Source organism: Homarus americanus, unplaced genomic scaffold, assembly GCF_018991925.1.
Source record: "Homarus americanus isolate GMGI-L3 unplaced genomic scaffold, GMGI_Hamer_2.0 scaffold42643, whole genome shotgun sequence".
In the NCBI taxonomy this organism is placed as follows: Eukaryota; Metazoa; Arthropoda; class Malacostraca; order Decapoda; family Nephropidae; genus Homarus; species Homarus americanus.
This window is the reverse complement of record NW_024747582.1, coordinates 709,923-725,828: the sequence shown is the minus strand read 5'-3', so window position 1 is coordinate 725,828 and position 15,906 is coordinate 709,923. Positions and strand designations below refer to the sequence as shown.

The 15,906-nt window shown below is 36.4% G+C and overlaps 2 protein-coding genes across 13 annotated transcripts in view; one reads left to right on the top strand and one right to left on the bottom strand.

Moving 5' to 3' along the window:
- Positions 1 to 108: 108 nt before the first annotated feature.
- Positions 109 to 15,906, bottom strand: part of LOC121879709 — a 22,852-nt gene continuing 7,054 nt past the window's right edge. For 4 of the 10 annotated variants that reach the window (XM_042386459.1, XM_042386461.1, XM_042386458.1 and 1 more), the window contains exons 3-11: positions 8,239 to 8,372; positions 6,808 to 7,878; positions 5,915 to 6,102; positions 5,367 to 5,474; positions 4,968 to 5,126; positions 2,878 to 3,090; positions 1,316 to 1,503; positions 633 to 780; positions 109 to 269 (exon numbers count right to left, since the gene is read on the bottom strand). In XM_042386459.1, coding sequence (XP_042242393.1) covers positions 147 to 269; positions 633 to 780; positions 1,316 to 1,503; positions 2,878 to 3,090; positions 4,968 to 5,126; positions 5,367 to 5,474; positions 5,915 to 6,102; positions 6,808 to 7,843 — 2,163 coding nt within the window. In that variant the 5' untranslated portion in view covers positions 7,844 to 7,878; positions 8,239 to 8,372 and the 3' untranslated portion in view covers positions 109 to 146. The other 6 variants (XM_042386465.1, XM_042386464.1, XM_042386462.1 and 3 more) reach the window with 6 other exon arrangements.
- Positions 9,235 to 15,906, top strand: part of LOC121879711 (rRNA-processing protein UTP23 homolog) — a 6,959-nt gene continuing 287 nt past the window's right edge. The window contains exons 1-5 of one of the 3 annotated variants that reach the window (XM_042386468.1): positions 9,253 to 9,412; positions 10,801 to 10,945; positions 11,389 to 11,494; positions 12,378 to 12,504; positions 14,656 to 14,802. In XM_042386468.1, coding sequence (XP_042242402.1) covers positions 10,826 to 10,945; positions 11,389 to 11,494; positions 12,378 to 12,504; positions 14,656 to 14,802 — 500 coding nt within the window. In that variant the 5' untranslated portion in view covers positions 9,253 to 9,412; positions 10,801 to 10,825. Of the gene's footprint in view, positions 9,413 to 10,800; positions 10,946 to 11,388; positions 11,495 to 12,377; positions 12,505 to 14,655; positions 14,803 to 15,906 lie in introns of all 3 variants that reach the window. The other 2 variants (XM_042386469.1, XM_042386470.1) reach the window with 2 other exon arrangements.

The following is a 15,906-nucleotide window of genomic DNA, read 5'->3' as shown; positions in this document are numbered from 1 at the left end:
TCTAAAATAGGCAGAAATGGGCGAGTCCCGAAGTATGGTTCAAAAAATAAATTGTCACGATCGATTCTTCATATCACCTTCAGAAAACAAAGGCAATAAGTCACGCAATGACAAGACCGTAATATTTATTTCAGTTTAACAAAATATTACAACACGGCTGAATCTACAACTTCTGTACCGTAAACCTCTTCCCCCGGTGCCATCTGCTGGTAATAGTATATCTGGGTAACTCCATCAAGCTGTGTTTCTGGGTCTTGTGGCAGCTCAACCTGTTTAATAAAAAATATATGTAAGTGACAATTTTACTCACACAGGTATTTGACAAACTCACTCATAATCCTTCGTGAGACATTGTTTGGGATCAAGTAACCTGTGACCTTGAAATAAGAGGTCAAAGGCAAATGATTTAGAAATCAACCTTTCAGGAACGAGGCAAAATGAATCATTCTTGTGGTGCATGAAGAGTGGACGGCGTAATATATAAATTTTGAATACTGTTCCTTACTTTCTTTTACATTTTCTGGATATTGTACTGTAGTGATTAATCCTAATATCAGATACAGTAGATTATCATTTGTGTTTCACCTCAGCAAGAACTAGTAGTTATAAATCTACTCATCCAGACAACTCACCTGTGTTGCTTGTTCAGGCTGGGAGGTATAAAAAGAATACCGACTCTTAGTTACTGCCGATGGTGTTACCGAGACATCTGGTTTAATTCTCTTTGGTTTCCTCTTTTTAACTGAGCCAGTGGTCAGTTGTGCAGTAGTTTTAGGTTGACTGAAAATAAGAACCTGATTAGTGTGAGGTGATCCCCCAAAATCCAGGATGTATTGGTGGTCATTATGTGTCTGTGAAAATGAAGAATGATTGGGGAATTTTGATAAGGAGGGCAAGACAATGATGTCAGGTCTTCTTCAATCTACACCTCTTGGTTACTCTCTACTACAAAGCTTTACATTAACTTTTCCCTTACACCATCATCCTGTATCTGGTCTATCTGTACTTTCTTACTTTTAATCATGCTGTCAGTGACATCCTTCATCAGTTTATCACTCATTTTATTTACCATATGACCAAAATCTCTCTCTGTCCATTCATGCTTTACCCATCTATTCAAATAACTCCCAAAATACTGCAGAAGTCCCAAAATACTGCAGAAGTCATTGATAAATCTCCTTCCCTCACCCGTGACTTATCTGTACTGTGGAAACAATCATAAACAGACACTACAATAAGCATTCCCTTATGCAGACCTAATAGCAAGGGTCAACTGTATAATATTGAATGGTGGAAGAAGAAAATGTTGACCTACCAAGCTAGGTATGGATCCAGAGGTGCTCCATCTCGTACAGTTGTAAGAAGTTGGGTGAGAAGCTCCTTCAACTGATTCAAATATTCCTCATTACAAGTTGTCCTAATAGCCTCGCCAAGGTCTTTAATCAATGAAGAACACTGAATTTCGACCACACTTCTACCTGCTCTCTGCAACTCTAAACGAGCCTGTGTGATGGTAAGATGATGAAATAACACAGCATTTATCATTACAATAACACTAATGGAAAATTCTGAACATCTAGTGAGTTACTTACTGAATTTAGTATGAATTGAAAAATAACCAATACATTAATGTTGGCCCATTTTTAGCATACTTCACACAAGTGGTTGTTGACTGAACAATGCACTTAGAAAGTAATCAATTGCTAAGAATTGTGATATTGCAATGAACACTAACAATGGACATAGCTTAGTGATAAGTCAACTGAAGTATGAGGCTTTAGTACTGTACAATGAAGCTTGTTACCTTGAGCTCATTAGGAAACATCTGTTAGTTAAAAATAAAGATAATAAAATGTAAACAAAATTGACAGGAGCTCTTGTGAGTGCTGGGCACAGCACCCACAACTGTAACCCAGAGCACAGCTGAATTTTATATGAGGAAGAAGAAAATGGATTACAGTATTACCTCCATAAACACAGTCATTTATGTGAAGTAAGAAAATTTTTCTCACAGTTCCCTTTTATGACAGAAAGAAATAGAACATGACCCCTCAAAAGAACTTTTAATTCCACTTTACAGTTACCTGCAACACACTGAAACAGAAAACATTTCATTGAAAATAAATCAAACTTTCAGTGCAGGATGCAATACATATAATTTATGAAGCAAGAATATTGTGAGGTATTGGCTGGGTCTAAACAACTTCTCAAACCTTCCAACATAACAACCTAAAACTCACCATTTATTTCTAGTAAACAATAGTTCGGTGATTAACCCGTACAGCGTCAACGGCATAACAGTTACGCCGATATACTTTGAGATAAACGAATAAATACTGTACTGTAAAATCTATACTTACAATGCAAAAGTGAAACCAAATAAAAAATAAATAATTATATAATCATAAAACAAATACGTATTGGTGAAAATTATTATGAAAATGAGTAAATAATATGAAAAAGGATAAATATATTGATGTTCGGGATAGAAGATAAATAAAGAAAAAACAGCTACAGACAGTGAAAACTTTGGGTAATTAGCATAATTCCACTCACTCGATGAAAAACGCCAACACTCTTAAAACTCTACACTCGTAAACTTTCAACGCCGCGATACATTCACCCATGGGCGTAACTACACCTTCCATAGTCCGATGAGTTGCTAAATGATGTTTTTCCTTCATTATATGATAGTATAAGTCCATTTCAGCCAAAATCCAAAAGTCAAAAAATTGCCGACGCCAGACAAACATAATTATATTAACTTAGCCGACGCCGTAGTACGGGTTAAAGTGTGTTTATCGTTGAAAAGTGGAGACAAAGGACTAGCAACAACAATAAAAAATTTAAAATAAAGTGTGATCTCAATGACATTACCCTTTTCATTGTATTTCTGTAGTCCTGAACACTGGGATTGTATCGTCGACGTTCAGGAGGTGGAAGTTGACAGTCTTTGAATATTTCTTCCCTGATGAAGGAAGATATGTGTTCCATCATGTGTCTCATTTCTGTTACTCCTTCATAGGAAAGGTCACGAATCTTTTGTATAATTCTTGGATCGATGGGCTCCTGGAATTTGGCACTACCAGTCTGCAACATAATTGTTGTGTCAACCATTAGTGAATTATACCATAATGAATTTCAAAATCAATTATAAATAAAAACAACACTAACATATACAGACGGTCCCCGACTTATCAACGCCCACTGAGGTTAAGCTTTAAATATACAGTACAGTATTTACCTCATAACTTATTTTTTACTTTCATTTACTGTATTTTGTCATTCTATTTTTTCTTTTGGCTTAAATTCAGTGATTTTAGATGTATATAAGAGATCATACAGTGGGAGTTTAGACACTTTTGTAAGTACGGTTTGCACACAGCTTGTGTTTCGACCTGCGTACATTTTTTACTTAAAGAATGTGGAGAAGCATCAACTCCCATCTGCACAACCCTCACTCTTGGTGTCCAGTTGCCTGCCATCATACACATTTTAATCTATTTATTTTTTTAAATTAACCTCAAGAATCATAAAAAATCAATTAACCAAAGGGGTCCCAGTCCTATGGCTTTTGGATATGTGAGCTTCATTGTACAGTATAGTCTTGGTTTACGCGGTCAATTAAACCCATGGAGGTCCGCGTAAAACGAGAAACGCGTAAACGAAATAACAGAACATATGGGATTAATTGAAATACAGAATGGGCCGACCCCCAAACTCCACTTTTTCCGACACAATACGTACGTTGTGGTAAAAATAACATCTTAATTTTATGATGGTATGCACACACAATTAATATTTAAGAGAAATATCAATAATATTAGGTTTTTTAACACTTACGTTAGTAGAAAAGATGGCTGGGCACACAGGGATGGGGGGTTGGTTCCGAGGCAGAGGGCAGATTATTGGCCCTCATCTGTAACTCTTGTATCACTTGTATCACTATCCACCGCAGAGGCTTGCAGGGCCTCTTTGTCAAACCCCTCAAAGTCCATATCCTCACTATAACTGACTTGGGCCGGCTGTGGTGGGTGGCGGGTGAAGAACTCGGTAATGTTTTGATGACTCGGTGACGTTGTACGCATTCTGCCCGTGCCGCTTCACGCGTAAATTATGTAATGTACCACGTAACTAATAATTGCCGGTCTGGCCAGGTGCCGCGTAAATGACCAAACGTGTAAACGAAATCCGCGTAAATCGAGACTACAGTGAGTTCTGCTATAACGCGTGTTTTGACAACGCGAATTGGCTCTAATGCGACTTATGAATAGAAGAACGATATTTGTATAACGCGAACGCTTGTTTGCTATAACGCGATTTTTGCTTACTATTTCTCCAATTTTGTGGTATTAACTGTGAATATGGTAAAGAAGAATATTTCCAAGAAGCGTTCTGGTGATCGCATTCCCGGTGATGATCGTAAAAGAAAGGATATAACACTAGAAGAGAAGCTCGATGTTATCAACCTCAAAATCACCCTTCTCCCCCATCAAGTTATATTCATATTTTTTCAAGGTAAAGTGTTACATTTACTGTATGATTTCATTATTAGATATGAATGTAACATTTATTTAGACTGTGCTATCCTTTGTGGTAGGCTAACTACTAAATTTTTTTCGATTTAGAGTAATCTGCACCTAACCCTATTTTCTCCATAAGCCCTGTTATTTCTATTACGCGAATTTCTATAACGCAATGTTTTACAAGAACACAACTATCGCGTTATAGCAGAACTGACTGTACGTATACTGTATTATAATCTCTCAAACTTGTATAACTTTCTGTCACATACCAGGTATTTGTCTTCTTTTTTTTTTAACTATTGAAAAAATATATTAATTCACTAACTGTATAAGTGAAACAATGTAGAGTAAGGTAACTTAGATAACTGTACTGTTGTACACCTATACTATAATTATACTTTAAGTTATCATTAAATATATATAAATTAATATATAAAATACCTTATTAAAGATGTGTCCCTGGTGGTCCTCCAGTCGGGGTCGCTTAACATGGTATTCAATATAGTAGCGGACTTTCTCTGGAGTTTTTGTCCACGCGTTGCGTAGTTCAGCGGAAACTGTACTTCTGCATTTACTCTCGTCAGTTAACTGTGAAAAAATCTACAACTAGAAGGTCAATAACTTAAAGTGAATGTATTATATCTCCCTGTTTAGAGTGCCTGGAGAAGTGATGAATCTTAGCAATCAGTGAGATACAGCACAGTGTCCCACTACAGTACTGCTGCATATATAAACATTACTGAACAGAAGGGAAAAAACAGCTGTTAGTTTAAGTAGCTAATATGCATAAAATAAATACTATATTTCATTAAAAATTTATCTGAGGAAGATCAATGTTACCTCAAAATCTGGAAACCTGGCTATTTTTGTCACAGAAAATGTTGCAGGGCAGCCAACTTTTTTTGAAGGAGTGTTTTTCTTTGGTCTGTCTGAGTCAAAGTCATCAACCTAGGGAAAGAAAATACTTCATAAATCTTTTACAATACCGGTAAGGTACTACAGAAAATATATACAGTAAACATGAGTACCTTACAGTACATATCAGCAAGTATAAAGATACTGTACTATAAGGAAACAAAAAGTCAACTGCAACTATATTTCTTCTTAAAAAAATCCTCTAACCCTCTGTTTCATTTCAATTGTTAAAAGTGGCACTGAAATAGGAACATTTTCTTGAGCCTCTCTCACCTTTGGTGCTCTGTATTGACCTTAATCTGGTATAAGAGAAGTAATGTTCAAATTTTAAAATAAAGTATTATCCTTTAAGTGATCTGGCCTATTATATGAGGAGCTACTACCTAGGTTCACACACACATGGCCAACAATTATTACCGGTATATCTCAACGGTCATCACATAACTTTGAAAACTTTCCTAAGTTTCACTAACCTGTTGATGGTTCTTCTTAGCCAAAGATAGTTTTGTTTTTGTTTTGAATCGTGGTTTACCAAGGTGACAGGTATAGACTTGATTACCAATCCACATCAAAGGAACTCCACTGCAAGGGACTACAACTGCATCACCCTTTGAACGTTTTAACTCAAACAGGACTCTTTTATATGGTTTGGGTTTGTCATCTGAAATGCAAGATTATGTATCATCTTGATGCAAAAATAACCATTTATCCCTTAGTGAATTTAGATACTTTATTTAAATCCAAATACCGGTACTATGTACCCATACTACTATACTTCAATGCATTCATACCCATTAATCAATGCAGTAAATAATAATTATTATTAATAGCCACTACACATACTAAAGTCTGATGCAATGATAGTACTAATGATGACTGGTCTTATACTGTTAACATCACCCAGCAGTAGTACTGTATGTCCTCCTTCCAATAATTACTTAACATTGTGCTCTATACTCATTCACACACACACTGCTACTTACATTCAATTCTCGTACATCATTCACCTAAATCTTCCCAGCACATTCTTGATCTGCCACTTTCCATCCTACCATGTTCTAAGAATCAAACACTCTTTTCACTAATACTGTATACAGTACGTATATCACTTCTTCAGTCTCTCAAAATCCATGCCATTAGAGTAGTTCCTGATCTGATCTTTCCCTGACACTCCTTCCATTCTTAAATTAACTGGTAATGTTTTTCTACCTTGAAAAGCATAATATTTTTGTGCAGAAATTATTACAGTTCAGTATTATTATTTGTTGGTAGGGGGGAATGTTCACATTTTTAGCTACACAAACTCGACCTGTATACCCAAGAGAATGACAAAAATAAAATATATAAGCTATAAGAGCAGCTATACCTTTGAAGGTATTTGTTCTAGAGTAAAGGTTGTATTTAGATCTGGTCTCCTCTTCCACTCTGTTTTTGCAGGCCAGAACGCTCTCCCAGGTATGGAAGACACTGTACCTCTGGCTGGCTTGCATTTCCATCGATCGTTTGTGACGCTCGAATGCCTGAATCTTGTACTCGGGAACAATAGCTTTGCCATTCACTACTTCATGGTTCTTTCGCCAAGGTTTATAAGGATCTCGGACCCGCAATGAAGCACACACATAGTCTTTTACATGTTCAAAGTTTCCTTCAAGACGTTTTCTACTACTAATACTTGTATTCTGCTCTTGAACAATATTTTCTGGTGCGGAGTCACTTGCAATATCTTGATAAATTGAATTCTCTCTGTTGCCATCTCTTATTAAATGGTTACACACACAGTTACACTCACCCGGTTGAATTACTGTCCTACTCTTTGTTTTAACAATTCTTTTACAAGTATGAAGTACATCATCTCCCTTATCTGCACTACATTCACCTTTTCGAGGTCGGCCTCTTCTCCTTTTTGGTTTGTTGTTAACTGGTGAAGTATCAATGTTACTCTCTTCCCTATTCTCCAAGACTAGTTCTTCATCGTAAGTGTTTTTATTTATAACCTTGTCTTCTGTTATACTTAAACTGTGGACTGACAGTTTATCTGTCTCTGGGTGTTTTGTTAACCTGAGTACACTACTGGGTGTCAGCTCACTGCTGGATGCTATTTCTGGCATAAAAATTGATTCTTCTCTTTGGTTTTCTATATTTTGTAAATTCATGCTATTTGAGGGACGAGTTTCATCTTTATGTGACTGTATTACAATATTTTCACTAAACTTAGAGTGTGAGGCAGCATCACCCCTGCCTGACCTTCCATTATCCCATAAAGCACCATTGGAATGTGGACGTGCAGGTCTCGGCAAGGTGTCCACTGAGGTTATCTGCTTCTTTGAGTGTATCAAGATTTGAATGCCACCTCTTTTTCCTCCATTAACATTCTCCTCCTTCCCTGATTGAACTTGAGCCATATTAAACACTCCCTGACTCACTCAGCAGTCATTACCTGGAAGAGTAGAAAAAAAATAATCCTTTAGAAAAATACATTACAATATTGTAAAAAAATTATATTACAGTATTATCAATTACGATGACTGCAAGAGGAATTAGATCTCATATAGATTAACACCCAAACTTATTTCACCTGATAATTAAACACCCTATCACTAACCTAACCCAACCTATTCCATTCTAATGTAATCTAACCTAACCTAACCCCCACGGTAATGGTAGACTTATGGGGCTGGGGTTGCTAACATTCATGTATAGTACAGCGCTTAATAATATATTAATTCATGGAAATATTGTACTGTACCATATGTATTCCTCACCTTCCACCTACTTTCATTTCCACTTTCATGCTTACCGGTAATTTTTCTCCATTGTATATGCTGCACTTTGTTGTATGCTCTTCACTGACTGTCTCAATTGCTGAGCCATCTTATTTCTTATGTACGTAGTCTAATTCTTCCCATTCTGCCTTCTTCAATGTTTATGTACCTGTATAAATACAATTAAGATGAGAATAATACCTGTACAGTATCTATTAATTTAATGACCCAAACACAGGAAAATATTGTAAACCTTCCGCTCGTGTTAATATTGACGACTAATCAGCGTTATTTGTTTGGAGGTTTATTTTCTTACATTATTTTCATGAGTGAGTTCTGATATGATAATCGTTTCTTGTGTAAATGCTTTGTTTGGTAGATAATTAGGCGCCTTGGCATCCACTACTCTGACTTCTCAGTGGTAATGCTGTAGTGACGTCTCGTCCCACGATGTAAACAGCTAATCATATTGACACCGATGCTCTGTGTATGCTTATTAACTGTTCAGTACGGACTGCTGCTCTCATATCCACAAAAAACGCAAAATTACACCATATCAGAGCAAGTTCTTTCTGTTTAATATACTTGGGGAGTGGGGGGAGGGGGGGCTCTGGCTAGGAAGTTAGGTAAGGTTGGTGAGGTCTTCTAACAATGCTTCTGCTGCTTGTTTTTCACATCAAATAGGGTTAGGTTAGGTTAGGTTTATTTTCGAAATAACCATTTTTTAACACATTTTCACAAACTACGACAATATTCACTATAAAACACAGTGAAATTGAGGCATTTTTATAATCGTTTTCTATGATAAATAGGTCGCGGGTGAGTCGTCAATAATTACCTGTGTTTTTGACAGTGTCTAACAATGTACTTTTATTTAGGAAGAAATTCTATAAAATATATATGGAGTCAGCACCACACTACTAGGGGTCAATTAATAGGAGCTATTGCAGTAAAGGGTTGTCAAGTCCTCAGGTTAAGAGGGCGCGTGTGAGCTCCTTTACCAGACTCAACCAACCCGAGTGGTGAAAGATAAATATTTTCAGTGACTAAGGAACTGTTGCATTACTTCTCAGTGTTGTAAAACTATAATAAACATAAATAAAAACAGTAGTCTAAAGAATCCGGATTATTACAGAATATAATCTACAAGTCGGATTATCTTAAGAGAACAAAAGGCCATATGTCTCTCCTCCAAAAGTAACAACAAAGGTAATAGGAACATTATAACTTAAAGTATTTAACACAATGGTGTATAATAGGTAAATTTGCATTGTCACACCATTCACTTTTAGCAAGTAAAAATATAGTTTCTCGTGTATTTGTGTGTGTTGAGACCGAATATGACCTTCATTTCTGGCGGAAATTAGCTGGGTTTTTTGCGATTTTTTTTTTCGTTGGACGTGTTCCGAACAAAAATCATGGCAAAATACATAAAAAAAACACTAGTAAAACCAAAACCAAACCAAACCTAACCTAACTGACTCTCACCATATGATGGAATCACCTATTTCTGGGGTCCAACTAATTACCCAAATGTAGCCGCAATGAAGTCAAATAATGGTCCTACATGAATAAATCGGGTTACTAATCACTTCTCGACTAGTATTTGGTGTCACAAAGTAAAAAAAAATTGGAAAACGTAATTTAATTTGAGTTAAAAGATCGAGTGCATGTACCGAACCTAACCTAACACAACACAACTCAGATTAAATTAAGTTTACCAATTTTTTGTGACTTTTTGACACCAAATAATAATCGAGAAGTGATTAGCAGTCCGATTTATTCATGTAGGACCATTATTTGACTTCATTGCGGCTACATTTTGCTACATTTGGGTACATTTGGGTAATTAGTCAGACCGCCTATTTCTTACCTTATTGGCCTGGTTCTTGTTCGTCGTTGAATTCTGAGAATCTTACACAACGCCACATATGTTGGTCTTTATGATATTTACATTGCCTTGCTCTTAGTACACTTTACTGAAGAACACCATGCGATCAAAAAAATGCTATAGCTAATACGTTTTTTTCCAAAAAACTCGCAATCAGCTCGATATACTTTAAGTGACATCCATCACAGACTTCCATGGTCGGAAGTGAACTTGAATTTCAAAATATGAGACCCAAAATAAAACTCAAATTTGATTGGGCCAAATATACTGCGAATTAAACCCAAAATCATTTTAATTGGTTGCAAAAACAAAAACGCTTTTGATTGACTGCGTGACGTGTACATGAACGCATGCACGTGATGATTTATGAAGGAGACACTCAGTGTTGGAGGTGAGGCAGACGATAATGGCGGAAGGTTAATGGAAGAAAATAGAGAAAATTTTGGACAAGCTATCTCCATTATTATACATTTCCGCCGGTAATGTAATGTCATAGAATAAATCATTTGTATTTATTTGTTCTCTATCTCCCCATATATGACTCAATATTCAGTTGCCTGGTGTCAGTTTCTAAATATTGGCCAAAAACATAATTCAGAGTGGGGTGAAATTACTGTAGTTATTTTTTTTTTTTTGCTTGAGGAGCAGCTGTTGTTTTGTACAAGTACAGTATCTTAAATGTTAAGAGCACTTTCTCTTATTTCAGACAAGGGAGATAACTACAGATTACAATGAAAATCAAGCGATACAAAAAAGCCCAACGAATACTGGGTTTTTTCCAAAACAACTTTGATCTTCGACCTCCATACAGTGTGTTGCTGGATGGCACCTTCTGTAGAGCTTCTTTAGAAGTAAGAGTCTCGTCTGTCGGCTTTTACCCTCTGCTAGGGTGAAGGCTACATGGGCTCTTTTAAATATTTAAATACCGTACTATATAACTACTGTACAGTATGAGAAACTTGGGTAGTTGATGCACGTGAAATTGCAGTCAGTTTTCCTTAGCCCTTCCTAAAGACAAATTTGGGAGTACACACTGGCTATCAGGATCACTTACATAACCATGGAATACCTGTGTCTTAGTATGTGTGAAGTGGATTACAATGTAGACATTTATATAATTTTCATATACCTATGTAGTATTATAATTACTCTTGATTTGACCGACAACCTTCATCAGCGGACTCCTGAATCATATCTGGAGAAGTGAATAATAGGAGTAGAAAATTAGGGTTGAGCTTGTAGAATAACTCCTCCCTCCACAGTAAAATTAAGTGATACATGTTTGTGTTTGCAGGTTAAAGTGAAAATTAAAGAACAGATTCCAAAATACCTCGGTGCTCAAACAAAATTGGTCACAACCCAGTGCATCATTTTGGAAGTGGAAAAACTGAGTAAGATGAGTAAGTTGTTGATTGGGTTCAGTTTCTGTAGTTTTCTTTTATTCCATTTACAGTCGTACACACTTGGTTGATTTCATAATAGTTTCAACCTCCTTCTTACAACAGTATGATGCAGTACTTTAAGTTGTAATTTTCAGATTCCTACTCATATACATTTATTGCAATATTTTACAGTATTTAATGATCATACTGTACAAATTTATGCATCTTTCAAGCTTTATTATTTTTCACTATTACTGTACAGTATTGGTCTGGTTACAGTAGATCCTGCTGCAACTTAAGCATAGCTCCTCTTAACTACTCCCTCTATTCTGTCAGCTCCTTCCTCAGTCTTAGTGAAGATATCCTTCCCAACATTATCTAGTTTGGTAACCAACAAGGATCCAATTTCATCTCTAGGTATCTCTTACGTTCTGTAATAGTCTCCTTGACATTGTCTATACATTCAGGGCAATATGTACCAGCAACAACCTTCATACTTTACCCCATTCAGCATCGTCCTAAATGCCGTCCTGCTCGAACCCACAGTTCTCACTAGACGTCTCCTTACAGTAGTTGCATGTCAACAAACTTCCTGGTGGTGCTGGCATTTTAACTTGATTCCCTAAGCCTATGCATGTCTTTCACTTACTATCTTCTTTCTTTTATGTACTTACACCTGTGCTTGACAGCTGTCACCATAGGCAATAAGGAGGTGTGTCAAGTGCACATTTGTCCAATTTAATGGCAAGACTCTATAGGAATCTTCTTAGCCTTTAGTCCAATTTACGATGTGCTATAATTTTCCTGTAGGCTACGGTATTTTAAGGCTAATTAGATTTTTCTTGCCTTTTTGAAAAAAGATCATAAGATACAATATCTTTAAAAATGTCAAATATTTCAGGAGCTAATTTATATGGAACATGGATGGTGGTAAAGCAGTTTCCTGTCCATAAATGTGGTCATGAGGGTGATGCAATTCCAGCTTCATCATGTATAAAGTCTCTTCTTCAGGAGAAAAATCCAGCTAAGTAAGTTTTATTGTTTTTGCCATTTATGACCCTATGTCTGGACTAGTGTCTCATCTATTATTAAATCAAAGAGGTTAAACCCAAGTAACACCAGGATTATGGTAACTCACTAAGATCATTACTTTCCCATTGCAACAATAGCCATTACAAGTGTTTCCTCGGGGCAAAAGTTGCTATTCACAAGTCTTGACATCACATCAGCTAAAGGCACTCTGCCTGTACATTGCTTTTGGCCATGTTGTGACTTCCAAGATCAAACCACATAGTTGCAGTCACCTCATAACATGGTGAAGATTTCTTGGTCTTAACAAACTACCACTTTTGGGAAAAACTAAATACTACACCTTTAGCACTTGTGAGGTTTAATATCATTATTGTTATGCAGTATTTTATTAAGGCAACTTTGCTTTTGCTTGTTATTGCATATTTAAGTTATTTTCATCAACCAGTCAATTTGTGGGACCAAACTAACTCAAGCTGTTCAGAGGATGACCCAAATATTTCAGTAACTGAACCCGGATTATAAGACAGCTTACTCAGCAGACTAGATGTCTGACCCAAGGGAGGAAAACAGGTTTTAAATGTGGAATAGCAACCTGGGATTCAATATGTGTCAGAGGATTTATTGTCCTCTTTAGTGTCCTGTACAGTATATCTTTGGGGAACCCTTCATGGAGTTCATTTGCCAGTTGGAATGAGTTTCCATAGATATGCGGTCTGTTAACACCCGTATACCTTCTGATATTGTGCAGTGGCTGCCCTCCAAAGGCCTGTGAGGGAGGTGATATAAAAGCAGTGTATCTTATAATCACACATGTCAAGGCAAACTGTAGTTGCAGCAGACCAGCTCTCCACGACTGCTTTATTGCACAAAGCTAAGTGTTCAGCCCCTTTAGGCACATTCTGTTTCAATTTTTTGTCAGTTTAAAGTGCTTTTGTTCGATTTTAATGATCTAATCATAAGTAAACCCTTCAGGGGGTCTGTCAGTTAGCATGGATCGGTGGTAATGGATCATTAACCCTTTGTGTATGGGGTCCCCTCTGAGCTGAATAAAATCATCTGGCATTGGCCAAATAAAATATTTAAAGTGACATCCTCGTAGTGAAGAGGTTATGGTCATTTTCATTAGCGATGAACTTTTAAGTCCTCCTATATCAAGTGCACTTAAAGTGATTCCTGTTCTATACGTCACAAGTACAGGAAACCTTCGATAAATGGGCACATATGGGGCTCTAGCCTTGCCCAGTTATCCCAACTTATTGAGGCACTTTTCCCCTCCTACAAAAATACAATAATAAAAAATTATCGACCCATATATGTATACATGTAATTACTATATATAAAAAAGTAACACTTACCAGCACTACAGGTGAAGAGTGAAGCATCATGGTAGGTGACACAGAGGTATGGTAGGTGACACAGAGGTATGGTAGGTGACACAGGTATGGTAGGTGACACAGAGGTATGGTAGGCGATACACAGGTATGGTAGGTGACACAGAGGTATGGTAGGCGATACAGAGGCATGGTAGGTGACACAGGTATGGTAGGTGACACAGAGGTATGGTAGGTGATACAGATGCATGGTAGGTGACACAGAGGCATGGTAGGTGACACAGAGGCTTGGTAAGTGACACAGAGGCATGGTAGGTAATCAGATACAGTATGCGGAGATTTTCTCAGCATTTCCCGAGCCATACTATAATACATTCCAAAACCATATCCATGCCCACTTATCAAGGGTTTACTGTACCTGTATGCATAATGGAATAATTGTAGCCAGTATACTAGTGATCATATCCTGAAAATGGTCTTCATAGTCTTCTTTCTAATATATATATATATATATATATATATATATATATATATATATATATATATATATATATATATATATATATATATATATATATATATATATATATATATATATATATATATATATATATATGCTGATAACGACAAGGAAGGAAGAAAACACGAAGTTCCCAAGCGCTTTCGTGTAATTCACATCTTCAGGGGTGAGTACAGACTAAGGAGAAGTACAAAACAATATATATATATATATATATATATATTGTTTAATTTTTACATTTCATGTTTTCCATCCATGGTGTGACAACAATTGCAGCTTATACATTTTTCTTATAGGTACATTATAGCAACACAAGATGATGATCTCCGTCAACATATTCACCACAGTGTGACAGGTGCACCTATTCTGTATCTTTATCATAGTGCTCCTACACTGGAGAAACCCACAGATAAATGTCTTAAGTTGGCTTCAGAATCAAACAAGTAAGTGATTAGTGGAATTGTGCAAATTAACTCTTATTAAATTATATGATGCCGAGTTGGATGAATTACCAGGAAATACATCAGATGAGCTTCTGAGCCTAATGAAAGTGTTACATCAGTAAGTGATAAATGAGAGCAGGTAATGGGAGAGTTTTCATGTGTGCATTTGCTTCCATCCACCCTGCTCTAGTGGGAAATAGCTTGGTTACAAAAAACGATATAATTATGATAGTGTTGAAGAAACTTGATGCCTTAACATTCATAAGGTGTAATGAATCAGTTTAGATGCCAGATTCATTGGATACTGCATATGCATGTTGAGGATATGAGCAAATTGTATAGTTAGTGTATTTACCTGGCACTTGCAGGGAGATATTCTCATCTGCCCAGTAGCCACCTTAAGGCAAACACCAATTTCTGTTGGGTTTTCTTTGCTGTGGAATACCAGGTGAGTGGCGGAGGAGGGAGGAAAGATCAACCCGCCTCGCGATCCCTTTATAACTACAGTATGCAATTTCTCAATAATTCAGGTTCATTTGGTGCCGGGTTAATAAAACTTTATCAAAAACTAATAAATTTTCCCCCTAAAATCAGAGATTAGCTTTTGTTCCCTAAACTCCCCATCTCTCAAGCACTGTTGTTGTCACTTACCGCAGGATCTATCTTGAGCACTTAGTAAATAATATTGTAGTGTATTTATCAGAATTTATTAAATATTATTGTCATGCATAATGCATCTCCATATGCCCTGGTTTATTCACTGATCAGTTGTCTAAGTGCAAAAGTAGTCAGATCAAGCCATCATGTATGTTAATATTTAAAAATAGCTTAAAAATGTTAGAAGACAATGGTTTAATACTGCTGTTAATGTGTGAACTCACCTCGCAGTGTTACATTTATTTATGTACATTTAAAAAAAATATTTGTCTGCACATTAATAATAAATAATTTTGTGGCAACCAAGGTAAGGTGCAAAAATTGAACAGAAAACAAAAGATGTGAATCACACGAAAGCACTTGGGAACTTCGTGTGTATATATGTATATATGTATATATATATATATATATATACTAGGCAGTTTCAAATATCATGCATGAATGAAT